The sequence below is a fragment of the Mustela lutreola genome, chromosome 11 (assembly GCF_030435805.1).
Source record: "Mustela lutreola isolate mMusLut2 chromosome 11, mMusLut2.pri, whole genome shotgun sequence".
NCBI lineage: Eukaryota > Metazoa > Chordata > Mammalia > Carnivora > Mustelidae > Mustela > Mustela lutreola.
Window position 1 is genome coordinate 35,964,337 of NC_081300.1, and position 20,955 is coordinate 35,985,291.

The window sequence follows — 20,955 nt, forward strand, 5'->3', positions numbered from 1 at the left end:
AGGCAAGAGGACAAGCTGTGGAAGCAGGGTCTCCGAAGAGAAAGCAGGTGAAGGGTCAGCAAGGGGAGGGAAGGTAGAGGGAGGAGTGCTGGCGTGCATGGGGCAAGGGGGGCGGGGCACGGACACATGGAAGCATGAAGGAGGCAACCGTTTGCACACACTGTGTCTGGCCTGTTGTCAACACTGTGGAAAGCACCCTGCTGTCTGACTCCCCCAGCTCAGACACTGTGCAGCTGGGAGGCCGTGGGCAAGTCACTTCAGCCCTCCAAACTCAGTTTCTCTCTGGGTGCAATGGTGAGACCTGACCAGGAGGCTTCTAAGGCATCTTCTGGCTCTCGTATCCTGTGTCCAGGCAGGCCAGCTCTGGATGGGACGCTCAACTAGGACAGGCACCGTCACAGAGACAAGGCCCAGGTGGCCGCTGGAAATGGACCAAGGAAAAGTCTCTTCCCAGCCCAAAGACACTGGTAGCGGGGCCCCAGCCCTCTAGGTCACATGGTCCCCCACCCCAGGGGCCTGAGGGGGAAGGAGACTCAGAACCAAAGCCTCACCAACTGAGAAGCAGCCCGTTGAGGATGGAAGGTGGCTGTGTGCCATCGTCGCACTTCGGACCCCGGCTGCAAAAGAGCCAGTGAGTCCACTCTTCTCCATGCACCCCAAAGAAATTCACACGGAGCTGCAAGAATGTGCATGTTCCATTGTCTACAATTCCAAAACCACTGGACACAACCTAGGTGTGGAACACTCGAGAACCAGAATCACCATTAATGCGTTGGAGTATTTTCAAGTAGTGCAAAGGGAGAGACGCGGACTGTGTTGGCAGTTGCATAAATCTCACATCACTCTAGTCCCTCCTTCCAACAAGCACCCACAAGCACGAGACTCTGTGCTGGGGGCCGTTCGAGGCCGTGGGGACATGTGATTGAGAAAAATGGGTGAATCCCCTGCCCCACTGTGGGGCCCAAGAAAAGAAACCCCCACCAAATAACACGTGTAGGAGGACACACTGCGCTGTGTCCTACAGAGAAGCAAGAAGCAAGAGCGAGCACGTTTGGGAGGAGTTACTAGCTTACACCGTGGCCAGGAGCTGCTAAACTGTGCATTGCTAATGCTTCTGGCTGAGCAGGGGGGCACCCCTGCATCCATCTGTATTATTCTTTATGCCTTTTCCTCAGTCTGATATATTTCAAAATAATTTCAGTTACAACTATGACTGACAAGGGAAGCAATGAACAGAGGAGAATATAGGTAGTCTTCTACCTTAAATATACCCCATCCTCATGATACCAAGTCTCCCGTCCTGCCCACATGCCCCCTCCTCCCTGCACAGATAGCCTAGTGCTCCCCTGGGGTGGGGGGAGCCAGGCCCCAGCAGAGGCACCTCTGCACTTTTGGTGGATACAGGAAAAGACACTGCAAGGCCCAGGTCCTGTCTCTCCGACCCCCACGTCGCCAAAACTCCCACACAGGGAGGCTGGTGTCTCTCAAGAAGCAGAGGCCCTCAAGGTCAAGAGCGACGCCCCTGGAGCCCAGCCAATCCTTGTAGCACCTTCTTTTTTTTTTTTTTTTTTTAAGATTTTATTTATGTATTTGACAGACAGAGATCACAAGTAGGCAGAGAGGCAGGCAGAGAGAGAGAGAGGGAAGCAGGCTGCCTGCTGAGCAGAGAGCCCAAGGTGGGACTCGATCCCAGGACCCGGAGATCATGACCTGAGCCGAAGGCAGCGGCTTAACCCACTGAGCCACCCAGGCACCCCTTTTAGCACCTTCTGCTATAGAGCCTTCCGTGGAACCTTGTCAGAGATACAACTTCAAGTGTGGGGTGACAGGCTCCCGCTCCGAACTACCCGGGCTTTTCAGTCTTTAGGATGCCTCAGCCTTTTTACGTCTTTAAAATACAAGTGATATGAAAATAGTCCCCCCAGTGTCTCTTTGGTGTTTCAGTGAAAGGAAAAATCAGAAAGCAAGATGCGCTTCTTCAGTGAAGGCTCTCTCACCCTGGGAAACATACAGGGGCCAAAGTAGACCACTTCCAAATCTTAATCATCAGTCTATCAGGAAAAGACATGGCTGCTGCCTCCCTGTATAATGCTAGCACTCAGCAGACAAAATCACACGTCCACGTCTAACACTCTGATAAAGCAATTGAAACTTAAACCCCCCTGTCTGTGAATGCTTCCACGTTTCCAGAACTGCCATAGGAATGTCCTTCAAAAGCATATTCAGAGCTAACACCAGAGTGTTTGGCTCTTGCTGGGGAAGCAACATCGAAAGCCAGCTTGCGTAGCCAACAGCCACACTGACTTCTAAAAGTGCAAGTGAGAAGTCTGCCTCCAGAGCCCCTCTTTACCGCAAATGACAATGCCATAGGCTTGGGGTCACCCCCGCTCCACACCTCACCCCACTGCGGACTCGATGTGTAGCATTCTGTCCATCTGACGCTGAGCCACGAGCAGGGTTCAGAGCATGAGGGAAGCAAGGCAAAACGGGGATGTGGTACCACACACTGGTGCACAAAAACACGTGGGAATGTGTGCACGTCCAGCCTTCCACGAGGGCAGAAGCTGGGCAACAAAGTCAGCTTCTGTAGAGCAGAACAGCCCTGCTCCTTTGCTAATACTGTACAGAGTCTAGTAGTAACTAACAGCATACAGCGGCGCGTGTGGTACTGGCTTCGTGCCAACACGCAGCAAATGAGCTCCCCCAGCACCGCGAGGACCACCAGGGTGAGCTTCCCCAGACAGACCGGGGATGCCAGCTTAGACACCCAGGCTAGAAAGCTGGTCACCTTGAGAAGAAGAGGCCAGGACGTTCTGTAACTACCCTCTGCCTCTCTAAGCCCTGTGCCCTCCGTAGAGGAAGGACACAGTGAGATCTAAAAGGAAGACTTTACTCCTGAGAAGCACAAGGCTCCAGTCAGGAATGCAGAGTGCTCTGTACCCAGCACACCATCCCAAATACCCAGAACAGTTCTCATCATTCCAGATGGCCATTGGTACCCAATACCACAGCCTAAATGGGCCAAGCCAAGAATGCCAGGGTGCCATCTAACTGTCCACATGTGCATAGAGGGTTTTGGCTAGAACCACATTCATCGTTTTTTTTTAAGATTTTATTTATTATTTATTTGGGGGAGAGAGGGAGCAAGCATGCGTGGTTGCTGGGGGAGGGGCAGAGGGAGAGGGACAAGCAGACTGGCGCTGAGCCAGGAGCCTGATCCCACATTGCCAAGATCACAACCTGAGCCAAAATCAAGAGCCAGATTGTCAACCAAATGAGCCCCCTCGGTGCCCCAGCCATATTCATCTTTTTTTTTTTTTTTTGAAAGGTTTTATTTATTTATCTGACAGATAGAGAGAGATCACAAGCAGGCAGAGAGGCAGGCAGAGAGAGAGGGGAAAGCAGGCACCCCACTGAGCAGAGAGCCTGAAACAGGGCTCAATCCCAGGACCCTAAAACCATGACCAGAGCCCAAGGCAGAGGCTTAACCCACTGAGCCACACAGGTGCCCCTCCACATTCATCTTTTGTGGGTCTATTTTCCTAACTTTTGATTCTAGGACTCTCTGCCTTACCCTTGATACAGATTTGCTCTCCCCCAACATCATCTGATCACCAGCCTTTCTTTGATGAAGGGCCTCACAGATACCAGGCCCTGTATAAGGAGCCTGCTCCGAGTGGGACAGGGGTACAAGCAGGAAAGAGTGTCTGCTTCTTAAGGAGGACCCTGCCCGTGGTGGGGAAGGACAAGGGGACAAATGGTTATAAGTATCCTATGAGGTAAGAAGGCCACACCCGTGGACAGATTTAGGAAGAGCTCCCCAGAAGGCATCACAAAAGGTGGGGGTGGTGGTGGTCACGGAACAGGTGTCAGTGGGTAAAGAGGAAGCCTGCAGTAAGCCAAGGAGGATGGGGAGGCAGAAAGAAGGGTCAGCATGCGCAAAGCAAAGAGTCAAGAGCCCAGTAAATGCAGACACTTCCGGAGTCCCGTGTATGTACACCCCATCACAGAGCCAGAGCGGGGTCTATCTTCCCCACTTGGTGATAGGAATATGCTCTCCCTTCCATGGCCATGTGCCAGGAAAGGGAACATGGCCTCAAGGGGCTCATGGGGCAACTTTCAGGAGACCTCACTGCACTCACATGCCAGAAAACCCAAATGCTGATGGGGACCGTGGGCTTGACCACCACTCAGTACCAGCTGCATGGGGAAAAATAGCTCCAAACCCTTTCCCCCAGTCGTACCCTGCCAACCTGAAGAACGAAGAGGGGAGCATGAGTCCATCTACTCAAGCAGTCCATTAGGTTACAAGACAGGTTGCACTGTTACCCTCTCTCAAGAGTTGGCAGATTCGAGAACACTCAGTGTACGTTCAGTACCTTTTAAATAAATCCCTTTTTATGAGTGATTATATTTATTTCTTAGTGCTAGTCAGAAAACCTAATTTAGACCAGATGACTCAGATGATGATACACCTCTCTCCTTCAACTGAAGGAGTGTAACAGCAACCACTGCTCACATGTTGACCAGGCCCAGCTCCCCATGGGAAGAGATGGAAGGGCCTTCGGCTGGAAAATGCCCCCAGCCGGTCAGCCACTGTTCCCTTCCCCAGAACCACAGAATCCCAATGCGGCCTCCACAAATACCTGCTTGTCCAAGAAGATGGGGAAGTGACTGTGCCACACAACATGCCTGGAAGGTTACTATTGTCTCAACTATAATTTACAAAACTGTTAGCCATTTTTGGGTGCAAACTTACCTTTCCCACTGGGAATAAAACTGATACAACAGGGATTCATTAATCCACATGGAATTCAGAAACAAAACTATTCACTTACGTATTTATTTTCAGGCCCAATAATGCCTAAAAACCTTTGTGCTATGTTTGGTGTACATGAAAATAGTTGATTCAAGGACATTTCATGTCTTATGAAATTCTCATGAAACTTGATACATTAAGCTGATTCTGTGAAAAAATGAAAAGCTGAATTATGAAAAGCAAACATCTTGAACAACTGAGCAAGAAGAAGGAAAAATGGTAGGAAAAACAGTTTCCTATGTCTCTGAAATGGATCATATAGGACGGAACTACTGACAATTTATCAACCACCTTTGGAAACATAATGCTGATGCAAGCGAAGTTGAGGAAAGAAAACATGATGATTTCAGGATTTTCATCCAAAACCTAACTTAATACAGTGTTTTTTTGTATAACCATCCTTACTCGATGGCTCTTATCCTAAGGCCACTGCCAAGTTCCTTGTGGTAAGGGGCCTCAGCTGGAGCCCTCCCCCACCCCCATCCCCACTGCAGTTCTCTGCACAAGACACGTGCCAGATGTGTGAACACGTGAAGGAGCAAATGGTGTGGATACAGGGAAAGGCGGGCCAAAACCATCTTTGGAGAGGAGCAAGGCTTGCCCCAGAGCCCTTGTGCCCCAGTTACCCATGTCAGACATCATCAGCAGGATCACTCTCACATGACCCAAGTGACTGTTTAGGGATTTTCTTTTTTTTCTCCTGAAAGTCAGCCCAATCTTAATAAGACCACCATGTTTTCTCATGACACTGGCATACTGCAAATACGGATTTTTTTTTTTTTTGCATCACCTTCTTTGGTAACTCACTTGTGTGCAGCAGAGAGCTCTTTACTTGAATGGGTATGGACATCACCAAAATTGAGAGCCCCAAAGGAATGACCGTGACCAAGCGAGGGGTTGGAGCAGACCACAGGAGAGGATAACACACAAGCAGCAACAGGGGCACAGAGGGTAATGCAGCTTGAATAGATACCATGTTTGCCTAAAAAGCCAACATAGAAAATAAGAAGTTGGTGACCTCATGAAACCTTCCCCTAACTTCCCACCAGAGACCTCCGCCTCTTGTGTGTTGATACGGTATTTTGTCCCAATTTTAGCATGTCCAGATGGGTTTGCATTGTGTTTCTTTATATGTGATCAAATTTGTTTTCTGCTGCTGTAGAACAAACCACCACAAACTTAGCAGCTTAAAACAACACGTATTATCTCATAATTTCCATGCGGCAGGAATCCAAGCCCAGCTTAGCTGGGTCCTCTGCTCAGGGTCTCACAAGGCTGCAATCAAGGTGTCAGCCGGGACTGTGGTCCCATCTGAGGCTTGGGGTCCCCTTCCAAGCTTATGTGGTTGTTGGCAGCGCTCACTTCCTTGCAGCTGGAGAACTCATGGCTGCTCGCTTCTTCAAGATCAGCAGAAGGGAGAGTTCTCCGACTTCTAGACTCTGTTTTAGGGGTTTGCCTGTTTAGGCTCATCCCACCCAGGATAATCTCCCTTTAAATGGACTCAAACTCAACTCCTTTGGGACTTTAATTACATCTGCAAAATCCTTTCACCTTTGCCATGTAACGTAACCTAATCGCAGTTCCGTGATATTCACACATGTATCATAATCACAGAGGCCGTCTTAGAATTCTGCCTGTCATAGTGTGCACGTCCCTTCCCTACTAAATTCTCAGCTTTCTCTCCTTATGCCTTACCCCAAAGTAAATGTTTCATAAGGTAATCAAGTCACATGAATGAATGAATGAACTAGGTGGCCCAACTTTATTTACTGAGGCCTCTGACCATAGAAAAATTGGAACCATCAACTGAAAAAAAGCAATGAAATCTAAAACTTGGGAGAGGTTAATCTTTGCGCCACCCTCCAGTTAAGAACTGTGGAGCTGGAAAAGATAGGAAGAAAATATGGAAAAAGGTGTAAGGCAGGAAAATGCACATGGGAAGAGAATCGATTTAGGCCATGTTGGTAGTGTAAGTAGATTCCAAGGAAAGTCGGGAAGCCAGCAACAGGTTGCCTGCCCTGTAGGCACTCTCCTCATGGCTACCAACCTGCTTCTCCAGCCCTACCTTGCTTTGACCCTTGAGCCCAACCTCATAGCGCTTCTGTAAGCCTTCCTGGCTCCTGGTCCTCAAGCTCTGTAGGAGCAGCAAACCCACCATTGTCTCCTGTGCTCCTGACCTCACCATGTACATATGAAATCCTGGCTATGAACCACTACTCAGATGTGCTAGTCCTTGGAAATTCTGTAGATCAACATGAACATCAGCCCCTTAATGACTACGGGCAGTTCAACTTCCTTTTCAATGATTTGGCTGGGCTCTGTGTCATGCAAGCAGATGGCCTTCTTGAAGCTGAACCAGGACAACATAAGCTCGGTGATAAGCTGGAGATCTTAGAGCAACTGACACAGAGCATGCAGAAGAAGAGCCAAGAAGCTCTGCTTTCATCCCTCATCGGCTTTTTATATTTTACTGAGAATCACAGAATCTTGAAGAGGTCATCTAGCTCAACCTGCCCCAAGCCTTATAACCCTAACAGGTCATCTGCTCTCTGTTGGAGCATTCCCAATGCAGAGTAGTATGTTCTGTGGTTAGAAAATTAATTGCCACCCACCTGTCTGAAATCAACAAACATTCTGGAAATCCCCAGGATCCGCCAGAATAAACAAATACCATATATAGGATTTTTATTTGTTCTCCACCTCTCAGGCTGTTGACAGACATCACTAATCAGTTGTGGCACTCTTTTCTGCTGATGCTGGATGTGGCTTCAGAATCCTCAAAAGAATGCTCCAGAAAGTCACCACCGATCAGTTTATGTTGGCTAGGAAAATAAACTAATTTTCCAACTCTGTTCTTGGAGTTTGTCTTCAGTCAAAAACCACTTTCCTATAACTCCTACTCATTGCTCCTAATCTGCCTTCAAAAGCAACAGTTCTGTCCCTTCCTCCAAAAACAACCCCTTACTTATCCTACTACATCTAAAAGTTATCCCCTGCTTAAGCCCCTGCAGGCTCAAGCCCAGCTCCAAGCAAGGGTTACCTGGAAGGACAAGGGAGGGAGCTCTAATTGTGGGGCAATCAGGGTGCCTCAGTTTCAGGCAACCCAGGAGCCAAAAAGGCACTGGGGGCAGAGATGACGGTGTGCCTGTGGGAAGTGGCTCCAGAAATGAGTCAGGCCAGACTAGACCAGGAATGGTTTTAGGGGAATCTGATTTTAAGGAGATGGGGAAAGGAAAGGCAAGGCACAAGAAACAGGAGATAATGTGGTTGAGATCTTGAGAATATCAAAAACCAAAGCAAATGAAAGCCCTCCAAATCACACTTCATCATTTACCATAATACTACTGTCTCGCTGCTTCACATCTTCAGATCCTGTATGCACGGTTCTCGATAGAAAGCATATGCTACCTATAATCACTCATAAAACATTAAGACCAAGACAGAGCTTCCCTTCCATTGGTTCATTTTTTTCCCATCAAGTATCTGTTGATTATCTAACAAGGCATCAAGAAGCAGGCTAGACCAGGGGTCACAAACGCTATGATGATGATATTTTTGCCACCAAGGAACTCATAGCATATCTGGTTCAGAAACAGGTAAATAATTCCTTGAGATAACAAAACAGGTTATACAATATAATCCACTTTGTATATATTTTATCTGCAGAAATCCTGGCGTCTTTAAAAATCAAAATATATACCACCTTGACCTCCTGAACCAACAAAATTATCAGAAGGAAAATTCAGTAACTTGCCCATTCTTTTTAATTACCATAAAACAAATCATTGTGCTTCACAAACAGGAGATTTGTTGGGCTAAAGCTTCAAGATTAGCAGAACAGAGCTTTCTCAAACTTTTAGCACAAACCAGCAGCTTCCTTGGAAGCATGAGTTCTTTTCCCCGCAGACATTCTATCATTCATGAATCCTCTCCTTCAGCCAATTTTTGCTAAATTCCTAAAATATGCCTGGCATCAAGAATGGAAATGGACACATAGGCAGCCAAGTATCATGCACAGACTTAGCCTAGGGTCTCTGGCCCATAGCACATGCTCAACAAATATTATCAGTGAGGTAAGTGTCAGGACCAAAATCTCAGGGGCAAGGGAAGGTGGCCTGCAGAATATTGTATGTAAGCCCCATCCTGAGTAGGAGCAGGAAGCAAGGGATAAAGTGGGAAGCAGGTGTGAAAGGGCCTCCCAGGCAGATGTTCAGGAGAGAGCACGAGAGCACTGATATGGACTGGACAGACAGACTCAGCAGGCCCAGGGTGGGGGCCACCCACATGGAAGAGCGAGGGCTTCATCCTGAGGATGAGAGGAGCCCTTGAAGGATCTACACCAAGGACTGAGGAGCCCAGGCCAGCACTGCAGACGGTCACCCCAGGTAACAAAAGAATGTTCCAGAAGGACCAAAGAGAGGCAGGAGGGAAAGCAGAGAGACTAGTCAGTAGGCTGGCAGAGCAGATCAGGAAGGAGAAAAATGAAGGTCTGAACTGGGAATGAAAAAAAGGAAGGCTCGTGAAAGGGAGTAAGAGGCAGAGAAGTCCAGATTAGGGGACAGAGTATTACAGAGAGTGAGGAAGAGACCAGGGCTCTGGGGGACAAGGGTCCTGAATGTTATGGAGGACTGACTGCTTTCACCACACGATGAATGGACCGTGGGGATGCAGACCAAAGATGGGCTGGGTTTGGACAAGATGCACTTGGGATACCCAGGACATGGCTGGCTCTGCAGGTCTGAGGCCCTGCAGAGTGATCTGGGCTGGGGACCTTGTGTGTAAGGATGGCCGGGGAAGCCACAGTGCCAGGAAGAAGAGCGCATCCTGTTGGGAGGCTGGCCAGTCTCCCAAGAGCTCCCAAAACTCCAAAATGCAACAGTCGATGAACACAGTGAGTGACGTTTCCTCAGTAAACTCCAGGCAAGAAGATAATTTTAATCCATGTTTGGGGCTAGGTTTAAAATTTGCTGAAGACATTCTGTACTATTAAAAGCTTGCATTTGTAAGAAGTCCTAAAAAAGAAGATCACATGTAAGATAAATTTACAGCCAAGGAAATAACCATTATGACTGAAGGTAGCCCTAGCCCGCAGTCCCTCGGGAAGTCTTCCGAGCAAGGAGAGAAGGGCGGGGTGAGAAGGCCCATCTTCCATAAGAATAATAGCAGAAAAATTCCTCATAAACACACAGCAGAGAGATTTGGGCATGGAAAACTCCACACATGGGAATGGCTGATTAACTCTGCTTTTTCTTCTTCTATCTCATCTCGGATAAACTGGAGAAGATGGAGGTTTCTGGAGGAGAGGGACATTCTGGAACGATCTCCTTGGCTGAGACTCTGACTGATAGGGTTTAGATTGAAGTTTCTCAGAGACATGACAACACAACATTTCAAGGGGTTTTTTTGGGTTGTGTTTTATTTGGTCTGCAAACTGGCCTGAATTTCTGGAGGGCTGTAATTCTATCTAGAGTACAAGGCATGTTTTAACAAAGCATCTAATCCGTCTGGGAAGTAGTCAAGATTAAATGATGATACAAATATTATGGAAAACTATTCAAGTCTACCATTTCTATAAGCAAAAAATGGTCAAGTATCAGCAATTTCACCTGATTTGGCCTCATGATGCTCCGGGTTGGAAACAGTGTTTCCCAGGCAGACCTGGCTGTCTACTGCTTTATAAAGACTGCTCTACACAGTGTTTCTATTACTACTTAATGCTTGCTACACTGAACAGTATTAATAACTGATTTTTACTTTAGGAAAATTAAAGCTTCGAAGAAAAGCCTTATTAATCCTAAACCCCAAAAAGGAAAATGACCAGGAGACAAACAGTCTCTAAGAACAGGGGGAGAAAGCAGCTTGGAAGAGGGGTTAGAGGGAAAAATCTAAATCCTGTTAAAGCCCAAGTGTCCACGTAGAGTTAGAAACTAAAGGCAGATATGCTACTGGCTGCCAGATGTGGTGAGGGGCTCAGGGTCCCGCCTGTCACCTGCCTCAACGGGGATCTCTCCCAGTCCCTTCCTCTCTCACCTGAGCACTCAGAGGGAAAACAAAGAGCACTTTGTCCCAAAAAAGTTCAGGACCCAGCTCTGGCCTTTCCTTGCTTCCTCGGGCAAGAGCTCCTCCTCCTGACCCTCTGTGTTCCTGTCCACAGCACCGAGATACTGAGGCCACGCCAGAGCACATGCCACAAGCAAGCAGGATACAATAGCAGCACTTCCAGAAAAAATGACACCACAGCAAGCAGCCTCCAAACCACCCTCCTACCAATCTACGCAGAGAACCAGTGAGAAGCGTTAGTGGAGAAGAGTTCCCACAAGCCCTGAGAGGAGGCAGAGCCAGCCACAGGCCGCTGATTCAGGGGTCCAGCCACATACACCAGAGGCTGCCACAGGTTCCAGGGGAAGGCTGGACCTGGCATTCAATGCCCTCTTTTGGGAAATGCCATGGTGTAGAAGGTGATGGACAAAAGCTGAGCAAACCCACGGTACCCCATGATCTGGGCAGGACAAGAGAGAGATGTGAGCTGCCCCACTGTGAGCCTATTTTTGGCCCCATTGCCCAAAATGGCCAGAAGAGGAAGGACCAAAGTGTAGCTCTTAGCTATTCTCTTGGTTTTTTAGAAAGGGGTGCAGGGCGACAAGAGGGGCCACAGCTGGGACACTCAAAGCCCTCTGGGGTGGCATGTCTGTCCCCATACACAGTGACCACAAGAGGAACTCAGCCTTCCTCCCCAAGCAGGATGGGCTACAGTCTTCTTGCCCCTGACTGAATTCCTCAGCAGTGTGGCTGGTCCCACCTGGAGGCCACACACCAGCAGCAGGCCAGGCCGGTGAGCAGAAAGGTCAGGCTGAGGTCAGATACAGCCAGGGCCCAGAGATCATTAGACACCAAAGCAAAGATTTCAACATGGGGAAAAAAATGAAACATAAGACCATGTCCTCCAGCTACAAGTGGCCCAGCTACCCCAGCTGGCTGGTGGGGGCCACAACCTACAGACCGAGTCTCCACCAGGCCGTCTACCCATCTAAGAAGAGATTCACACACGGAAACATGGCGGGACTGGAGTGGAGTCTCCCTCACCGTCTTCACCAAGAAGTTGCTTCAAACGAGGAACCAAGGGCCCCAGAATGTTCCCTGTTTCAAACAAAACATACCAAGGGCAGGGGTGGAGTGTGAAAGACCCTTCTCGGGAGATGACACTCCAAAACCCAGTTTTTTGTTTTTTGTTTTTTTTTTTCATTTCCCAAAACCCAATTTACAGAACAAGCAAATAAGGAAAAGCATGGAGAGAATCCTCTCACTCCGTCATGTGGTAAATGTCAGGCCCAACTTAAAAAAGGAAACCAACAAGAATAAATACAGAAACACCAAGGACAAATATACCGAAAATTCTGTAGCCAAAGCAAAGGAACTAGACATCTCACACAAGAGTCAGACGAACACATACAGAAGTTAGATTCTTGAAAAGGATTTGTCCTGGGACACAGGAGTGCATGTAAGCAATAATTTTGAATTTTCATTTTTTTAAAAGATTTAATTCATTCATGTGACAGAGGGACACACAGTGAGAGAGGGAACACAAGCAGGGGGAGTGGGAGAGGGAGAAGCAGGCTTCCCGCTGAGCAGGGAACCTAATGCGGGGCTCGATCCTAGGATCCCAGATCATGAACTGAGCTGAAGGCAGATGCTTAATGACTGAGCCACCCAGGTGCCCCAGTTTTGAAGTTTCTAATAAACATGTTAATTCTTCCCAAATTAATTGATGGATTTAACATAGTGACAACCAGAATTACAAACCACTTTTTTTTTTAAAGGAGTGTTATAATTCATTGGTAGTAATAAGGGTGCCCTAACCACCAAGAGTGTCAAAGTTTAGAGAAAAGGATCACCTGAGGCCTGGAGCAAATGAACAGAAAGGAACACAGGTGGGACTGTCAATTCCCTTATCCCTTCTCAGGACAATGATTCAATCCCAAACAAGATACAAATGTACATACCTTCTAACAAAACAACCCTGTCCTCCGAACTTTCACCCTATGTAATAGACAAGGAACCCCCAGAGGGTTGTGTGCGTATAAGTCTTCTCAGGCTGCTGCAACAAGTACCACAGACTAGGGGTGTAAGCACAGAAACGGACCTCTTTAAAGCCCCATCTTTGGGCACCTGGATGGCTCAGATGGCTAAGCATTTGCCTTCTGCTCAGGTCATGATCCCAGGGTCCTGGGATCAAGTTCCACATCGGGCTCCCTGCTCCTTGGGGAGACTGCTTTTCGCTCTGCCTCTGCCTGTCTGCCTCTCTCTCTCCCTCTCTCAGGAATAAATAAATAAAATCTTAAAAAAAAAAAAAAATAGGGCGCCTGGGTGGCTCAGTGGGTTAAGCTGCTGCCTTCGGCTCAGGTCATGATCTCAGTGTCCTGGGATCGAGTCCCGCATCGGGCTCTCTGCTCAGCAGGGAGCCTGCTTCCTCCTCTCTCTCTGCCTGCCTCTCTGCCTACTTGTAATCTCTCTCTGTCAAATAAATAAATAAAATCTTAAAAAAAAAAAATAAAGGCCCCATCTTCAGATACAGCCATATTCTGAGATCCTGGAAATTAGGACTTCTGCATAGGAATTTGGGGGAAGTATACAATTTAGCCCACAACAGGTTGTTACTGCACTGATATCACTGATTGTTATTGATAATAACTGTCATAGCTACAACCCCAGGCCTTTCTATGAGCCCTTGAACCTTCACAACACTCCAAATAAAGTAGATATTAGCTCCTTGGAAGCAGCCGTAGAAAGCAGTTAAGTAATTGTACCAAGGTCTGGGAGATGCCACCAAGCCACTCCCAGGCTTGACACAGCTGGACAGCACACTCAAAGGACAATTCATTTTTATAAAAGGCATGTGTGAAGTAGGCATGAACATGTGTGGGTAGGAAATGGCTTTTATCTTTAATAGGACTATGGGTGATTTTTATCTTTTTTTTCCCTTTATATGCTGTTTGCTTTCTATACAAAGATGTGTTCGCAAACTGCACAATAAAATATTATAAAAGGCCATTTTTTTAAGAAAAATATGTACATCATTTGGTTTTACTCCATTTTCTTTTCAGACATGTCCATCTGAGATTGCCTCCAATCTGCTAGCCTTGACACTGCATTCTCATCTCTGGCACACACCTGGACCCCTCCTTTGATTAGTGGGCAATAAGGACTTTCAGCAGTGGATCCCAGGGCACATGATTTGGGAGGGAGATCAAGTCTTGCTTCTGTCACATTACGAGAGCAACCAAGGCAGCAAGTATCCAATAGGGTCATCATCTACTGGCCTCAGTAAGCAGCTCTACCTACCCTCAGTCTCCATTTATCCAGCTTGGCCATTCAGACTGGACCATGCCACTATCTGTGTGGTGACACGATCTCTCTCCCTAGATAATACTCGTGTAAAGCCTTTGGTGGGGGAGAAGGCAGAGGCCACTGCTGAGCTCTGCACCTAGTGAGAAATGCTGGGGTGGGGTAGAATGAAAACACTTAACTCATGTCAGACTTGAGAGCCAAGTTCACAAAGTAATGACAACATCACAACTTATGCCCAGCTGTGAAAGAATTAGACTCTTCCAATTTCCCTCACCGGACTCCTAGTTTCACCAACTGTGATGTCATCTGTCAGATATTTCAAACTTCCATGCCTACAGGGCACAGAGGCAATGACATAGGTGAAATAACCCAGGAGCAACACAAAATGAGGAGGTGGAGACAGAGGTATACAGAGCCCGTGGGCCCCATGTCAAGGCAACAGCTGCTTCTAACTCTAGCTAAGGATGGTCACACAGCAGTGAGGACCCTGTGTGGGCTTGAGCATACGGTTTTTCAAAAAGAAGCCAGAAATCCATAATTTTATGTCCAAATCCCCCAATTTTTAATGTCCCTTCTATTTAAAAAATTTTTGACATACTCTACTGGGAAAAAAAAAAACCAAAAACCTGCCAGTTCAGTATGGCCTCGTGGGCTGCCAGTGCATGCCAGCCAACATGATTCCCTGCTAGAACAGTCCCTGTCACACGGACTTAGCACGAGGAGGGACATCAAGTGAGGAAAAGCTCTATCACGGACACTGGCTTCAACCCCCAGGCGCTGGTGACAGACCCCCACCCAGACACTTGTGCCCCTGTGCCATCCCCATCAAAGCCCGGCCACATGGCTGCCTTAAGTCCTGACTGAGCACTCTTATGCGCTCATCTCAGGAGAGGAAGGTGCTGCCAGGACAGGTCAGGGGCACCGCAGGACCAGTGTGTATGGGGATAGACAGTCAAGCCAGGCTGTTCAGTAGAAAACACACTGGCCCAGGACCTGAGCCCAGTTCAGGAAGTGAGCAGCTCCCCACTCCTGCTCCCAACCCCACCACCCTGGGACCAGTTTGGGCCCCTCCCTACACTCCCTGTCTGCAGTCTGAGCCAAAACCTCTACCCTCCTCCCTTGTTTTGAAATGCCAAAACACAAACTTCTAAGTTTTTCCAGGATGAAGGATTTGGGTTCAAACACCATTTGATCATTTTGTACAACCACCTCCTAAGACCACGAATCTCCTTCCGCGCCGTCTATAACATGTCTATTCCTGGTGCTGCCGAAGCCGACAAAAACCTCCTGGCCGGGAGTCTTGAACCTCATTAAGAGATCCCCTAACATGGAAGGCATTTTTCTTTCCCCAGAGTGGAATACAGTTAAGTGATATTTAGCAAAGCACTGAAATTCTCTGGTTCCGGTTTTTCCCAAAGAAATCTGAAATCTGGACTTTTTATTTTTTTTAGGTCAAATGTTCCAATTTTTAAATGTTGACAGGCATTAAACCATTTTTTAAGATGCATTATAGGGACAAATAAAATGAAAAGGCTGAGCTACAGTAGTTTCAGACCTTATCCAGCCGGTAATAGTGATGGAGGTGTTTTATGATTAACAGGGACTTTGCTTTACATGAAATGATCAAATCAAATTTCTCCGTGTAAAACTAGCCCTTAAGAAGCAGGTTCCCTTGAAGTACAGCCAGAAAAGGCAGCTGGTCTCACAGAGTCTACTCCTCTCTTTCTCCTCCCCGAAGCAGATCACCTACATACGCTCTCTAAATATTTAAGTTGTAGGAAACAAAACAGGAGAAGTGGCCCATGTGCAGCACCCCCCAGGGAGCCTCGCCAGGGCCCACTGGTTTCACTGTCCCATCCCCAGGGCCCTATGGGACCCAGCATGGGTGCACAAAGTTCCCAGGAATATACCATTCTAGGTCCTACTTTAATAAGAATAATTGGGAGGTACAAAATTCCACAGGAGACTTCTATTAAATACGGGCTATCACGAAAAACTTTAGATCATTCGCTAGAACCATCCAAGAATAATAAGTCAGATAAATATTATTTCTGCATGTTGTGCATTTAGACCTCTTCCCAGCAGCCGGCTCACATTTTTGGAGAGCTCTTGACTAACACCATAACTCAAAACCTATCTTTACCTCTCAGCAGATACATCCTCTACTAAAAGCAACAAATTCCTGGGCCTTTAAAAAAAAAAAAAAAAGGCTGACAGACGGCTGAGCACAAAAAGAAAGATAAATTAATCGAGTTCTAAAAGCAGATGTGGAAAGCCCTGGGTTCTCCAAGTGCTCTTGTTTCCTTTGGATCTGGGGGACTCACATGTGGTCTCATGGAGCAGAGCTCCTAAGGTAATTTCACGAAGGGCACACTATCCTCCATAGCAGTTACCAAACAGCCCACTTTACGGGTTGCAATACTGTTTTCCAAACGCCCACCTGTTGATGCAGTTCTGAGGCAAGGGGCAGAGGTCGGCCTGCTCTTCTCCAGCAGGTCAAGTGTACACCCCCAGCCACCTGCCTTGGCGGGCTCTCACACACTATGCCATGGTATTTCCAACCTAACTGCCCCAGGGCCCACAGCAATTATTCACACCAGCTCGTCCTGAGTCTTACCCCATCTCACCCGCTCCCCCCATGGAAACCAAAACAAAGATGCCTGCCTTCTCCCTCTGCCTTGGGACTGACCCCCACGCTTCTCCTGAGTGGCCTCTGTGGGGCACACTGTGTTCTCCCCAGGAACTGTGAGTTACAAAACTATCAAACTCTGCAGTTTCTCTCCAGATCCACAGCTGGCCTCACCATACCTCACCCAAGGTAATATGGTTGAAGTGTGGTTGGACAAGGAGGCAATTCAAAGGTTGTCCTTGATGTCAAATGTCTGGTGGCTACTGATGGCTGATCACAACCTTAAAAAGCCTACAGGGGAAGTTCTTCAAAGTCAGAAAGGGGTGACTCAACATGTGGGCTTGGAAAAATGATAGTTTCCTTATATAAAAACACAAAAGGCACCCTGAGAAATCTGTCATTTGCATTCCTCAGAAGGTACCTTCCTGGCATGGGCTCTAGTCAGATATGTCACAGTGGGCTGAGGTTTGCGCACGGGGCCCTGCTCACCGGGAGGCTTCTGAGATTTAGTGGACATGGGAAAGGCATGCAAAGGCACCTCCACTCTGTGGGAAACCGAACATCCTGGAGTCACCTGAATGGGAGCGAGCCCTTGCTCATTCTCCAGGGAACGCCCGTGAAGCCTCCAGCCTTCAGTCAACAAACACGACTGGAAAAGACAGCTCAGAAGGCAAGGCCCTGGTGGCGGCAGTGAAAACGCAGAGCCCTCTCCTGCGTAAGGAAGAGGTGTCTGCAGCGAGGGTCTTCCGTCAGTGGTGTTTTCTACACAGAGAAACAGCACATGGTCGACAGGACTCTCCCCTGGTTGGACTTGAGTGTTCGGAGTCTCAAAAGCTCGGTAGCAGATGTGGGCACCTTCCTGACTGCTAACTGCCAATTAATGGACCACTGCCAAAAATTTAAAAATAAAATAAAACAAAACATAAAATAAAATAAGGAGACAAACCATTGCCACTTTAACGAGAAGCACTGAGGTAGAGAGCCTCGCTGAAGGATTCCGCACCTTTCCATCTTTCCTGACCAGGAAGCACAGTTCGCACAGTTCACCATTGGGGGCCCTGTACAGCCACTGAGCTCCTCTGCCCCGGCACAATCCCCTCGGTGGCAGGGAGGCCCTGCCTCTCTCCTAATGGGCCACCACAGGGCTGCTCACTAGAAACAGCTTTCTTGGCGGGGTTGAGTTCTTTCCTCCTAACTGCAGCTATGTGGCAGGTTCTGGTAACTGGATTCGTCAGGCCTCGAGTCACGCCTTTCCCTTCTGCTGCCTCCACTTAGCAAAGAGAGCCCTTTTTAGAGAGTTCCTTGTGGACAAGGGGCTTCTAACAAAAATGTGGCCATCCTGGGGTGCCTGGGTGGCTCAGTTGTTGAGCAGCTGGCTCTTGATTTCAGTTGAGGTCACGATCTTGGGGTCCTGGGATCGAGCCCGGCATTGGGGTCCACACTCTGTGGGGGATACTCTTGAGATTCTCTCTCCCCCTTTCCCTCTGCCCTTCCTCTGTGCCCACCCCCTTTCATAAATAAATCTTTAAAAAATAAAAAGGGACCGTCCTCATAAGGGCTGATGTCAACCAGCAGAGCCATTCCCCTCAACCGAGGCTTGGCTGCAGACCAACGTTGAGGTTTACCCTGGTGTTACAGTGTAATGACATACCTATACATGCTCCTAGATAAGGGTCAGAAGAAAAAAGATAAACACGTAGATGGTTATAATATTAATTCGATAGAGAGGTGTGTTTATTTGCTTTAAACAGAACAACAACAACAAATCCATACCATGTGAACCCACTATTCAAAATCAGGTAATTTTCGGTTTCTTCCCTTCCAGGTGGTTCGACTTATAAACATCCATAAGCCAGGTGGACAGTAAACTGGAGGAGTATCCCTCACCCTTATCCCTGTGCCTTTCCCTGTTCTAGGAGTTGGACCTTTGTGAAAGGAAAGCCAAAGAGGAGAATCTCTTCAGACACAAAGGCAGCTGCAAAAGGAGGCAACATCGGGACCAAGTGTAGGGTTCATCTGTCTACACAGCCCATAGAAGCTTCCGTGTTTTAACTACAGTACGGATAGAACCCATCCAATCCATCCTTATGCTGACAACCCATAATGAGCATCTACCACATGCCCAGGAAAAGATGGAAGGGAGGGGGGCAAAAGGAGGCGACGCCCTAGCTTCTCGAACGCCGTGGAGCAGAACCGGGAAGCTGAGGAACTCTCATGCACACACTTGGCATTTATCAAGAACAGAAACAGCACTGACTGAAAAATATGTCCTATTTTTTTTTTCTTCATGAACCCTGCATTTTCTCTCTTGCCCTCTGCTGCTGTGGCTCCCCAGGGCCAGGGTCTCTGAGGGGAGGCCTCGGTTGGCTGTGCTGGGTAGCCAGAGACCAGGAGCTCGAGACGTTTTCACTCTGCCTGTCTCATTCAAGTCCAGCTATGGACATTTGAAAGTAAATCATAATTAACATACTTGTCCTTCACCCAAGGGAAAAGGAAAAGCACTCTTTCCCCCCATCCTGTGAACGTGGAAGATGGGAGCTGAGGGGTTGCAGGTATACACGGAGATGAGGGAACAAAACCGAGATGAGACATGTGGGACAGGCCTGGACACTGCCCCTGCTTGACCATGTCCTAGAGAAACGGACATTATTTGACAACGGCTCCACGGCTTTGAGTCTCAAATCCTTCTGTTGCAAAATGGAGATAAGACTGAAGGATATTACATGTCTTTTTGCAGCTCAAACCTTGATATCACTGATTTCTTAGCTAGCACTAATAATTCCTGCTCTCCCTTACCACATTTTTATGGGATCAAATAAAATTATTTATATGAAGGTTGACAAAAATACTGTAACCAGAGAGCATTAATTTTATGAACTGGAACAATGCTCAGTGCTTCAGACTCGACACGTGCCTCACTTTATACAGAAGGAAGGAAGGAAGCAAGCAAAGTTATACCAATAGCTTTCAGAATCATTCTTTAAAGTGCAGGTCCTGGACCCACCCCAAACCTACCAAGTCAGAAACATGAGGACCCAGTGAGGAATGTGAGCTTCTGACAAACGCTCCCAGTTAACAATCCAAGTTGGAAAAAAAAAAACTTTTTCCCAGGAAATAAATTGGCCTCTTTGGTTTTGGGTGACTTCCTGCTAAAATGCAGGCCCACTTAGTGTGGTCTTTTCCTTACCAAATGAAAGAGATTGTCAAGAACTTAATGGAAAGTAGCTTTTTTTTTTTTTTTTCTCTTCCTAGTAACTAGGAAGAGATGTAAGGTAAAAACCAGTCAAGTTAGCTCAGTCACTAATGAGTTCTTAGGAAGTGATAAAACCTTATGTGAGTGTTATTTTTTGCTACAGAAAGTCTTTATCACACATGCTGTGATGTGCACTGGGTGTTATACACAACTAATGAATTGTTGAACACTACATCAAAGTCTAGTGGTGTACTCTATGTTGGCTAACTGAACATAATAATAAAAAAAAGAAAAGTTAAACAAGTTAAGAGAAAAACGAAATAAAAGCTCTCGGTATCCAAGTTCCCGGAGGCACTGCCAGGCCTCCCTTGCCACAGGGATGTCATAACTTACCCCTCAGGATGTAGTTCTGATAGTTCTGGTCCGCCTCAGCTCCCACCTTGATCAAACACGTCAGACCTTCAGCCACCACAAATTCATGCACCAAATCCTTGTCATCCTAGCAGGAAAGGAGGGAGGAAAAATAAAAAAACAAACTTCAAATACTGCCCTCATCCCTCCTCCGTCCAGGTTGTTAAAACTACGGACAGGCCTTTGAAGCCAGACTGACCTCTGAAGATTGTTCTGCTCTATTCAAATGAGGCATCTAGAGCTATTGCCAGAGGAATTTTACAACCAGTCTCCACATTGTTGGTTGCCAAAGACCAATGATTGCCTTCTGGACGATCTAATAAAGATCCAGCAAATGAATCCCCTGTCAGGAATATTTATAGCGCTCTGTTTTTCATTCTTCAACAATCACCAGGCCCTGCTGCCTGACAGGTCCCCAGGGATGGGCCACATGAAGCTCACTGGGTTCCAGCAACAGGAAATGTCCGATCGCAGCACAGACCATCAAGGGGAGGATTCAAAGCCACTCGCGTGTTCCAAAAGGCAGTCCTTAAGGTCAGCGGATACAAGGGTCTTGAA

General features: G+C 47.4%; 1 protein-coding gene across 16 annotated transcripts in view; it reads right to left on the bottom strand.

The window, feature by feature from the left end:
- The window catches only part of FHOD3 (formin homology 2 domain containing 3), a 458,821-nt gene that overhangs the window by 233,761 nt on the left and 204,105 nt on the right, over nt 1-20,955 (bottom strand). For all 16 annotated transcript variants that reach the window (XM_059139157.1, XM_059139159.1, XM_059139160.1 and 13 more), the window contains exon 5: nt 20,380-20,485. In XM_059139157.1, the coding sequence (XP_058995140.1) occupies nt 20,380-20,485 (106 nt within the window). The remainder of the gene's footprint in view (nt 1-20,379; nt 20,486-20,955) is intronic.